General features: G+C 47.3%; 1 protein-coding gene across 6 annotated transcripts; it reads left to right on the forward strand.

Moving 5' to 3' along the window:
- Positions 1 to 387: 387 nt before the first annotated feature.
- LOC138820121 (killer cell lectin-like receptor subfamily E member 1) lies at positions 388 to 9,644 on the forward strand. Of its 6 annotated transcripts, none has more exons than XM_070011817.1 (10): positions 388 to 438; positions 839 to 1,326; positions 2,553 to 2,702; positions 2,955 to 3,100; positions 4,406 to 4,546; positions 5,339 to 5,443; positions 5,658 to 5,693; positions 6,194 to 6,342; positions 8,267 to 8,373; positions 9,281 to 9,644. In XM_070011817.1, exons 5-10 carry the CDS (start codon positions 4,426 to 4,428, stop codon positions 9,426 to 9,428), a joined length of 666 nt encoding a protein of 221 aa, XP_069867918.1. In that variant the 5' UTR covers positions 388 to 438; positions 839 to 1,326; positions 2,553 to 2,702; positions 2,955 to 3,100; positions 4,406 to 4,425; the 3' UTR covers positions 9,429 to 9,644. The 6 variants fall into 6 exon arrangements, with proteins under 6 accessions (XP_069867918.1, XP_069867919.1, XP_069867915.1 ...); XM_070011814.1 differs by having other exon boundaries at positions 389 to 438; positions 4,095 to 4,546; XM_070011813.1 differs by having other exon boundaries at positions 389 to 438; positions 4,372 to 4,546.
- The last annotated feature ends 2,042 nt before the right edge of the window (positions 9,645 to 11,686 follow it).

Consider the following 11,686-nt stretch of genomic DNA (forward strand, 5'->3'; position numbering starts at 1 on the left):
TTTTATTTGATACAGGTGTGTGTGTGTGTGTGTGTGAAGTTTCCAAGCTGAGTGTCCGGGGTTACAGGGTGAGCCACCCTACCCGGCCTGGAGTGTGCTCGTGGTCCCAAGAGGTCTGGTGGGACTTGGCACAAGTCCCATTTCTTATTGAGTGACTGGTGAGCCAGTAAGGAGGCCGACCCACATGTCGCTCAGACTGGAGGCTATTTATTCTTCTTGTAGCCACCAGGTGGCAGGCTGCGTCCATTTAACTCCCAGGACCTGGAAGGGGGGGAGGGGCTGAGCCACTTTAGTAGTAACCAGAAAATTGCAAGCGCAGTGTGGGCGGTCACGCCTGTCATCCCAGCTACTCAGGAGGCTGGTGTCTGAGGATCACGGCTCAAGGCCAGCCCAGGCAGGGAAGTCTGTGAAACTCATCTCCAATGAACCACCAAAAAGGTAGATGTGGAGGTGTGGCTCAAGTGGTAGAGCACTCACCTTGAGCTGAAGAGCTCAGGGACAAGGTTCAAGCCCCACGACTGACAAAATTAAACCCAAAACAAAAAAATAAAGGTTTAGGGAGTTTTGTCCACTCCACCTCCCGTGTGCTGGTGCAGAGGTGTTTCATTTCCTGGATCTCACCTCGTTTTCTGTTTAGGATCCATTACCCTTCCTTCTGTATGAGCTCCTGATTGTGTATGTGGGTCACGGGACTTGAACGCGAGGCCTGAGTGCTGTTCTGAGCTTTTTTGGTGCTTTACCACTTGAGCCATGGCTCCACTTCAGTTTTCTAGTGGTTTATTGGAGATCAGTCTCATGGACCTTCCTCTCCAGGCTGATTTAGAACCATGATCCTCAGATCTCAGCCTCCAGAGTTGCCGAGGTTACAGGAGTGAGTCACTATTGTTATGATGAAGGTAATGTACAGAGGGGCTGCAAAAGTAACTTACTACATAAGGTAAGTCAGGAAATGAGTCCATTTCTTTTTGGACAGTGTCCCCCGTTCCCTCGATCCCAATTTTTCCCTCCCATCCCCACCCACAAGTGGCAGAGCTGATTCTCCACATGGTGTCCAGTGAGGACCTGGCTGCCTTTGTTCACCTGTCCCTCCATTTCTGTGCCCGCCTCGCCAAAGACAGAAGCCAACAAGACAAAAAGAAAAACGAGCAGCAACAAAGTGGGGGGAAAAAACCACCTCACCTCTATAAATAAATGCTTGGCCTGGCAGCCTCAGCGCTGTGCGGGTTTTCCTGCTCAGGAGGTGTGAACGCTGTCATTTCCTTGGGCGCCCTCCACACCGCCAGCCACCCTCGCCTCTCCAACGTGTGTGGAGAATTCTAGAAAGCTGTAAGTGACATGGGGTCTCCGTCTGGGATCTCCATGTAGAAACTGGGGACCTTTTCTCCATCTTCTAGGCGTCAACTTGGTGGGAGGGTGAGAAATAATGTTTCCAGCCTAGCACCCCTCCCTTCCCCCCCTGCCCCCCGTCTCTCTGTCTCTCTCTCTCTCTGTCTTAGGTGTCTCTGCCTCTGTCTATGTGTCTGTCTGTCTCTATGTCTCTGTGTCTCTTTTTTTTTTTTTAATTTTAAAATGTTAAAATTTAATCATTTCTCCCATTTTTTAAAATTTTTTTTTATTGTAAAGATACCATACAGAGGGTTACAGTTACATGAGTGAGGCAATGAGTACACTTCCTCTTGAACATTGTTACCCCCTCCATTGTTTTCCCCCTACCATCCCCTCCCTCCCTCCCTTCCCCAAGGTTCTTTTTTTTTTTTTTTTTTGATTGTGATTAAGTGATTACTTAATTTCCGGAATTGTGGAATAATGATGCTCATTTAAAGTCACAAGTTCATTTTAACTTTCCTGGAGCAAATTGTCTATCACAGTCTGTAATATATAACGGTGCTCACATGTTATATACCATATATGTGATCAGCAGCATGGGGATATATGGTAGTGGTTCAACCAGATGAGTGGGAGTTCTTTGTTTCTTAAGTCCTGTTAGTTTTGTCATATCACCTAACATTTTGGATTTAGCATCCACTTATCAGGGAGACCATGTACTGTTTGTCTCTTCGTTCTTGGCTTACCTCGCTCAACATGATTCCTTCTAGCTCCATCCATTTCCCTGCAAATGGCATTATTTTGTCATTTCTAATGGCTGCATAATATTCCATTGTGTATAGATACCACAATTTTTGGATCTATTCATCTGTGGTGGGGCATCTAGGTTGTGTCTCTTCTTTTCTTGTCTGTCTCTGTATCTCTGTCCTGTCTAAGTCTCTATTTCTCTCTGTCTCTGTGTGTCACTTTCTGTCTCTTTCTCTGTATCTTTCTTTGTCTGTGTGTCTGTCTGTCTGGGTGTCTCCATGTCCCTATGCTCCCTCGAGCTCCGGCTTTCCCCTCCCTCCTCCGGCCTCCAGCCCCCAGCCCCGCAGCCTCCACACACGGAAACGTCTGAAGCTGAGCCTGGCGGACGTTTCCGCTTCTTTTCTGTTTTCTTTTACTACGTCTGCTCTGCCTTTTTCCCTGGTGAGTTGACTGCATTGTTTCTCCTCGTTTTCTGACAGTGCTGGGTGTGTAAGGCCAGGGAAAGCCTGAGGTCTCCGCTCACAGGACGATCTTCCACGGGACCACCGGCCTCCAAACCAGCTGCTCCGCACCAGCAGCCGCCGCTGTGGGGCCTGCAGCCTGGAGCACGGGCACAGGAACTCGGCTATGTGTGTGTCCCTCCTCCTCCTCCCCTTCCCCTTCCCTTTTCCCTTGCTTCTTTCTTTACTTCCTCCCTCCCTCCCTCCCTTCCTCCCTTCCTCCCTTCCTTCCTCCCTCCCTCCCTTCCTCCCTCCCTTCCTTCCTTCCTCCCTTCCTCCCTCCCTTCCTCCCTCCCTTCCTTCCCAGACCTGCACTCTGTCCTTGAGCTTGCTTTGCTCAAGGCTGGTGCTCCACTGCTTGAATCATAGCTCCCTTTTCAGCTTTTTCCTGGTTCATTGGAGAGAAGAGTCTCGTGGACTTTCCCGCCCAGAACTGGATTCAAACAATGATCCTCTAAGCTGGCTTGAGCCCCTGGTGCCTGGCTTCACTGCGTACTTTAATCCTAGCTTCTAAGAGAGCGTGGTTCGTAAGTATCAGATTTCCAGGAGTGTGGGCAGAAAATTTCCTGTCCTGCTACTTAACTTCAAGATGAAACCTGCCATTATACCAGAGAGTAATAGGCTTACAATTTGGGGAGCTTTATTTATATCTATAATTGCTTTGTAAATTGTTTATTAAATAATACTTTCTTATAAGACTTGATTAGGCTGGTATGGCGGTACATGCCTATAACCCCAGTACTTGGGAGACAGAGGCCAGTCTAGATAGAGGGACTGTCTAAAAATGCCAGCGTCTTGCTGGATGTGAGTGAGTGGCTCACGTCTATAATCCCAGCTATTCAAGAGGCTGAGATCTGAAGATTGCAATTTGAAACCGGTATAGGCAGAAAAGTCCATGAGATGCTTATTTCCAGTGAACCACCAAAAAAAGCAAGAAGTGGAGCTGTGGCTCAAGTGATAGAGAACCAGGCTAAAGTGGAAGAACCTAAGGACAGCACCCAGGCCCTGAGTTCGAGCCCCAGGACCAACACACACACACTATTAATCAGATAACACTGAAATCTTGGATTATTGTATTTCCTTTAATTATTTTGGTGGCATGATTTTCTAGTTTTGATTCTTCAAACTATTGTGGACATTTATATAATGGATGTCAGTTTTTAAAAAGTATCTCTTTTAGCCGGGCACTGATGGCTCACACCTGTCATCCCAGCCACTCAGGAGGCTGAGATCTGAGGATCTCAGTTCAAAGTCAGCCTGAGCAGGAAAGTCTGTGAGACTCTTATCTCCAACAAACCACCAGAAAACAAAGTGGAGCTATGGCTCAAAGTGATAAGAGCACTAACCTTGAGCAAAAGACCTCAGGGACAGTGCCCAGGCCCTGAGTTCAAGCCCCACGACTGATTAAAATTATTCCTTCACTTTATAAATGAGGATAATCATAGGTATAGTTAAGTATAATTGTAATAATAAATAAGTGCAATCATAAGTTTAATTGTTGCTCAAATATGCCTTTCCTAGGTGATACTTGCACCTTTATCCCACAGAGATTTCCTTTTTCTTTTTTTTTTTTTGGCCAGTCCTGGGGCTTGAACTCAGGGCCTGGGTACTGCCCCAGAGGTGTTTTGCTCTCAAGGCTGGCGCTCTACCACTTGAGCCACAGTGATAGTTCCAGCTTTTTCTGTGTATGTGGTGCTGAGGAATCGAACCCCGGGCTTCATGCATGCTAGACGAGCGCTCTGCCACTGAGCCACCTGCCCAGTCCCATCCCACAGAGATTTCTTTGTCCTTTGTAAAGATGAACTAGAGCCTGTGGCTTTTCCTGCCTTAAGCAAAGCCCCTCAGCGCCCATATGGAAGAAAAAACGTTGCGAGTCACTACTTCACACGAAATGCCACTAATGGAGAAGCCACGGAAACACCACCAGCGCCACAAAACCCAGAGAAACACCACAGAACCCGACACTGACAAAGGTAAAATATCAGAGTCACTAAACGTTCAGGGAATGATTCAAAACAGCTACTGAAGCCAGAAGCCAGTGCTCAATGCCTGTCATCCCAGCTGCTCGAGAGGCTGAGATCCGAGGATCGTGGCTCGAGGCCAGCCGTAGCGGGATGCTGTTGCTTTTATTTCTGAGTCTCAGTTTGTGTCCTGCTTAATTCTCTTAAATAAAACAAAATTTAAATAAATAACAGGAGGGTAGAATCAAGAAAAGAAAACCCAAGCCGGGTGCCGTGGCTCACGCCTGTCATCCCAGCTACTCAGGAGACTGAGATCTGAGGATCTCGGTTCAAAGTCAGCCCATGCCAGAGTGAGACACTTACCTCCAATAAACAATTCTGAAGTGGTGGTGTGGGTCAAGTGGTAGAGCGCCAGCCCTGAGCATAAAGAGCTCAGGGACAGCACCCAGGCCCCAGGACTAACAAAGAAAGAAGAAAAATCCAAGGCAATAACCCTCAAGCATTTCATAATTCTCATAGAAATGCATGTTTTATTGTATTTATTTTTTAGTGCCGTTACTGCAATGTGAACTCGGGGCTTTTTCACTCATGGCGCTCTGCCGCTGGAGCCACGCCGCCTCTTCTGGCCTTTTTTTTTGGCGGTTCATTGGAGAGAAGAGTCTCCTGCATTTTCCCGGTTTGGGCTGGCTTGGAACAGCACTCCTCAGATCTCAGCCTTCTGAGGAGCTGGGATGGCAGGCCTGAGCACCAGCACCCGACCTCCCCCTGCCTCTGAGTCTGCTTTGGATTTCCATTCTTTCCCAGGGAGTGCCCCGCCCTTCCCCTGGAAGCTTGTCTCTGGATGCCTGGCTGCTGCCTGCCTGCTCCTGATGGCTGTCACCCTCACCCTGGCCGCTGTCACCCCAGAGCGTGAGCAGCTCCTCTACCCCCCACCCCAGCTGGCACTGCCCAGCTCCCCAGAGCCCAGCCCCGCAGAAGCCCTGAACCCCGCCCCCCAATGGTCTCCTTTGTCTAGAACCTAAAATCTCCAATTTGTTTTTATTGAGCAAAGACTTTTCTTCAGCTAGCTTGTGTGCGCGACAATGAAGGAAGGTCTAACGGCCAGTTTGATTTCCTTTTGTAGCGTCTTTTGAAAAGACACCAGCGATCCAGCAGAAAGGTAAGCTATGGCTATTTCCCTATGCATGTATATATGTATGCATGCATGCATGTGTGTATGTATGTGCATGCATGTATGTGTGCATTCATGTATACATATGTGTGTGCATGCATGCGTGTGTGCATGCATGTGTACGTGTGTGTGCGTGTGCGTGTGTGTGTGTGTGTGTGTGTGTGTGTGTGTGTGTGTGTGTGTGTGTGTGTGTGTGTGTGTTTATGCCAGTCTTGGGGCTTGAACTCAGGGTCTGCGAGCTGTCTCTGAGTTCTTTGTTTCCTTCTGGCTGTGGCTCTCCACCACTTGAGCCGCATCTCCATGTGCAGCGCTTTGGTGGTTCGTGGGGGATGAGGGTCTCACAGACTTTCTCTTGCCTGGGCCCGGCCTCGAACTGCCATCCTCAGATTCCAGGCAAGAGCCCCCCACACCCAGTTTAGGGTGAGTGGTTCATACCTCATGAAGTCAGAATTAGTGGACGCAGTAAATAACGCAGCCTCTCTGTCTAGCGCTTCTTGAGGATTCTTGCCCAGAGCACTGGGTTTGGTTCCGGTGCTGCTGTTACTACCTCTCCAAGGAGATGCTGACCTGGAGAGACAGCCAGCGCGCCTGCGCAGCCCACAGTGCCAGCCTCCTGCTCATGGATGGAGAAGAGATGGTAGGTGGAACCGCAGGGTGATCTGCAGGTTCCTGTAATCCTCATCCGACCAGTGCTGCCCTGGAAGTCCCGCTTCCCTTCTGTCTAGCGAATGGCTGAAGGGCAGATCTAGTTTCTTTTTTTATTTTTTTTTTTTGGGGGGGTCCAGTTGTGGGGCCTGAGCTCTGGGCCTGGGCGCTGTCCCTCAGCTCTTCAGCTCAGGGCTGGCGCTCTACCACTTGAGCCACAGCGCCACTTCCAGCTTTTTTCTTTTTGCTTATGTGGTGCTGAGGAATCAAACCCAGGGCTTCATGCATGTAAGGTGAGCGCTCTACCACTGAGCCACCTTCCCAGCCCTAAGATCTAGTTTCTTTTATCTCCATTTTCCCTGGCAAATAATAGATAAATAATGGAGAAATACCGAATGATAAATAAGTTGGAGAAAATAAATAAGGAATAACCAATTAGCATAGAGGAAGGGCTCTATATATATTGTGAGAAGTGTTTTGCAGGAATATTTGAAAAGTTCACTTCATGAGAAGGGAATGTGTAAACAATATTTATTTATTTATTTGCTTATTTATTTTTGGTACTGGACTTGAACACTGTCCCTAAGGCTTTTTGTTTTGTTTTGTTTTTTGCTCCAGGCTAGAGCTCTACCACTTTTGAACTTTTTTTTTTTAATTTTATTTTATTTTATTTGAGAACATACTGTACAGAGGGGCTACAATTACATGGACAGGATAATGCATACATTTCTTACCAAGCATTGCAGCCTCCTCCTTTGTTTACCCTTCACCTCCCTTCCCAGTCTCCCCCCTCCCCCCACCCAATTATACCCCCCTCCCCCCCCACACCGACATTGTAAAGTTGGTTTTGACATGACATTTTGTACTTCTCATTGTTGCAACAGGTCCACCTGAATCCTTAAACCACTTGTTTGTCCCCATCACTTTTGAACTGTTGAATTGAAATCCTTTGAGTTGAAACCATCTCTTTTAAAATCTATTATTCAGCCAGGCACCTGTGGCTCACACCTGTAGTCCTGACTACTCAGGAGGCTGAGATCTGAGGATCATGGTTCAAAACCAGCCCAGCCAGGAAAGTCCGTGAACCCGTTATCTATAGTGAACCACCAAAAAGCCAGAAGTGGGGGTATGGCTCAATGGTAGAGCACTAGCCTTGAGCCCAGAGAGGCTCAGGGTTAACACCCAGGCCCTGAGTTCAAGCCTCTGGACTGACACATGGACACAAAAAAGTTTATTCTTTAAACACTAAAATTTTTCCGTTTCTTCTGCCCTTTTCCAATACGCCTTCCCTACATTTGTCACTCATTTATTCATCTTCTGTTTCTCTTGAGAGGCGAAAATTTCTGGTTTTTGTAAGTAAAATTTGTGGGGTGGTTCATTGGAGATAAGAGTCTCCTGGACTTTTTCTCTCCAGGCTGGTTCCAACCTTGATCCTCAGATCTCAAGCCTTCTGAGCATCTAGGATTACAAGCGAGAGGCATTGGTGCCTGGCCACATTTGTGTTTTTCATTGCCATGTTGCTGATATCTAAAATAGTCTTGCATTTATCACCCTACACGGGCCGAAGGAATCCAATAAATATATATGTCTGATGCTGGGTTTGAAAAAAGATGTCAGTACTGGGACTCGAACTCATGTCTTGACGCTCTTGCTTAGCTTTCTCCATTCAAGGCTGGCATTCTACCATTTGAGCCATACCTCTACATTCAGTTTTTGCTGGTTCATTGGAGCTAAAAATCTCATGGACTTTCCTGCCAGGGTGTCTTTGAACTTTGATCCTCAGATCTCAGCCTCCTGCATAGTTAGGATTCCAGGTGTGAGCTGTGATACCCAGCTGATGTTAATTCTTTAAAGGTAATTCCATGCAGGTGATAAGGTAACAATAAGAACTTTACGCCTGTGTTTCTTACTACCAGAAGTTCTTCTCTTTGAACTCTTTCTTTTGGATTGAGGGGTTCTACAATACCACTGGAAAACAGAGACTACTGAAGAAGGAGAATGATCAGGCTTTGTGTTTGAATGGGTAAGTATTCCCCTAACAGAGAGAAAGGGAGAGAGAGATACTGTGTGTGTGTGTGTGTGAGAGAGAGAGAGAGAGAGACTGTGTGTGTGTGTGTGTGTGTGTGTGTGTGTGTGTGTGAGGATTTGAACTCAGGGCCTCACACTCACCCTCGGCTTTCTTGGTCACAACTGGTGTTCTACCACTTGGACCATACCTCCTGTCCAGTATTTTGAGGATTATTTTGCCAGCATTTCTGCTGGGGATGGCTCTTTTTTTTTAAATTTATTTCTTCTTATTTTGAAATTACACTAACTTACAGTAAATAACATAGAAATTGTATTTTAAAATTATGTTAATAAGCCAGACGCCAGTGGCTCACGCCTATAATCCTAGCTGCTCAGGAGGCTGAGATCTGAGGATCACAGTTCGAAGCCAGTCTAGGCAGAAAAGTCCCCATGAAACTCTTATCTCCAGTTAACCATTCAAAATAAAATGCACACACACACAAACAAAAAACAAACAAGTGTCACTATTGCTCAAGGGGTAGAGTGCTAGCCTTGAGCACAAAGAGGCTCAGGGACAATGCTTAGGCCCTGAGTTCAAGCCCCACAACCAACAACAGCAACAAAATTCTATTAATATAAGATGTAAGTCCCAGCAAGGCACCCGTGGCTCCCGCCTGTCATCCCAGCGACTCAGGAGGCTGAGATCTGAGGATCACGGTTCAAAGCCAACCTGGGCAGGAAAGTCTGAGACTTTTATCTCCAATGAACCAGCAAAATGCTGGAATAAAGCTGTGGATCAAGTGGTAGGGCCTGAGTTCAAGACCCTGTAATGTCAAACACACACACAAATGAAGGTTTTATATTACTTCAGAGGTTGACTGTTACTAAATTTCATGATAATCATGATATTTCTTTTGTTTTAGGCCTTTTTCTCCTGAATTTGAAATGCAGCGACAGTGTCAGTCTTACAAGTCAGAAGAAGTTTATTCTTGTGAGAACTGTGACAAGAAAAAGAAATACATCTGTAAGAATGACAAGGGTAGCCGAGCATCCGGTGGCTCCCGCCTGTAATCCCAGCTACTCAGGAGGCTGACATCTGAGGATCACGGTTCGAAGCCAGCCCAGGCAGGAAAGTCTATGAGACTCTGATCTCCAACGAATCACAGCCAAAGCCAGAAGTGGAGCTGTAGAAGTGGTAGAGAGCTAGCCTTGAGCAAAAGGAGCCAAGAACAACACCCAGGCGGAGTTCAAGCACATGACAAGATTGTACAGAAGAGTTGCAAATTAAATTTCTTGCTCACCTATGTGCTGGTTTATTTTTTTACTGTATTTATTTATTTAGTACTACAATTTGAACTCAAGGCCTTATACCTGCGATGCGTACACTCTACCAACTGAGTCCACTTTTAATTAAATGAAAATAATGACCGAGGGCTGGTAGTTCATGCTTGTAATTCTACTCCGGAGGCTGAGATCTAAGAATCATGGTTCAAAGCTAGCCTGGGCAAGAAAGTCCACGAGACTCTTATCTTCAATGAACCAGGAAAAAGCTGGAAGTAGAGCTGTGGCTCACGTGGTAGAGCACCAGCCTTGAATAAAGAACTCAGGGACAGCGCCCAGGCTCTGAGTTCAAGCTCCAGGACCAGCAAAACAAACAAAAATTAAAACAGTATAAATAGACACTTTGGGTTTTTTCAAGTAAACTTATTTTCTGTATCAGTACTGGGGCTTGAACTCAGGGCCTGGCACTTTTCCTGAGATTCTTTTCTCAAGGCTGGCGCTCTACCCCTTGAGCCGCTGCTCTACTTCTGACCTTTTGATGGTTGATTGGAAATAAGAGTGTCCTGGACTCTCTTCCCTGGGCTGGCTTTGAACCACGATACTCAGCTCTCAGCCTCCTGAGCAGCTGGGATGACAGGCCCGATGCCTCCGTTTTTAATCATTTTTTTCCTCTTAAAATAGATATTTTGGTGCTGGTGCTGGGGTTGCTATCACGCTCTTACTTGGGTTTTTCACCCAGGGCTGGTGCTCTACCACTTGAGCCTCAGCTTCACTTTCAGATTTTTGCTTAGTTTGTTGAAAGATAAAGACTTTCACAGACTTTCCGTGTTTGAATTGTGATCCTATTATGTACCTGTGGCTCACGCCTGTCATCCCAGCTACTCAGAAGGCTGAACTCTGAGGATCACGGTTCAAAGCCAGCCCAGGCAGGAAAGTCCGTGAGACTCTTCTCTTCAATAAACCTACTCAGAACAAGCTGGAAATGGTATTGTGGCTCAAGTGGTAGAGCGCTCGCCTTGAGCAAAAGGAGCTCAGGGATAGCGCCCAGGCCCTGAGTTCAAGACCCAGGACTGGCAAAAAAAAAAAAAAAATCTCCAGAACTGTGATCCTCAGACCCCAGTCTCCTGAGTAGCTGGGATTACAGGCGTGCTCTGCAGGCTTAGGCTAAGCAGTCTCTAGCCGCTTTCCCAGGAGGGAGTTCCAGGTGGAATGATTGCTGGTACGCTCAGGGGTCAGCCCTTCCCTCTCCTCCCTCTTCTCCTCATGTGTCAACAGTGTCACGGCTCTAAACTCGTTCTTGCTTCCTGTGGCCACAGTGGGCGGGCAAATAGCAAACAACACCTCAGCTTCTGTCCTCCATTTCCTCCATCTTCCACTCCTCTGGCAGGGATGCCTCTTTGAACCTCAGTACCTTTTGGGTTTATTTGTGTGCCAGCGATGGGGCTTGAATTCAAGGCCTTGCGCTCTTTGCTGGATTTCACCCCTTCAGGGCTCCACGCTGGTGCTCTACCGCTTGAACCACAGCTCCACTTCTGGTTTGGGGGTGGTTCATTGGAGATAAGAGCCTCATGCACTTTCTTGCCTGGGCTGGCTTCAAACCCTGATCCTCAGACCTCAGCCTCCTGAGTAGCTGGGGTGACAGGCAGGAGCCATGGGCGGCTGCCAATTGCCCATTCTTTAAAATGAATACTCTTGATGACATTTTCCCAGAGCGGAGAGTTCACCTGCTGTGTGGGAATCCTGTGTCCTGGCAAGCGAAGCTAATGAAGCCTTCCCTAGCATCGCCTTTCTTCCATGCCCAGTTTGCACCAGCAGGTGATCACCAGGCGTGCAGTATCAGCATTAAGACCGTGCAACTCCCAAGAAGCTGAGCTGAGCGACTCAGGAGGCTGAGATAGGAGGATCGCAGTCCAAAGCCAACCCGGGCAGGAAAGTCCTTGAGAGTCTCATCTCCACCAAAGCCAAAAGTAGAGCTGTGGCTCAAGCAGTAAAGCAATAGCCTTGAGGGGAAAAATAAAAGCTCTGGGACAGTGCCCAGGCCCCAAGTT

The sequence above is a fragment of the Dipodomys merriami genome, unplaced genomic scaffold, assembly GCF_024711535.1.
Source record: "Dipodomys merriami isolate MVZ:Mamm:240054 unplaced genomic scaffold, mDipMer1.0.p SCAF_84, whole genome shotgun sequence".
NCBI lineage: Eukaryota > Metazoa > Chordata > Mammalia > Rodentia > Heteromyidae > Dipodomys > Dipodomys merriami.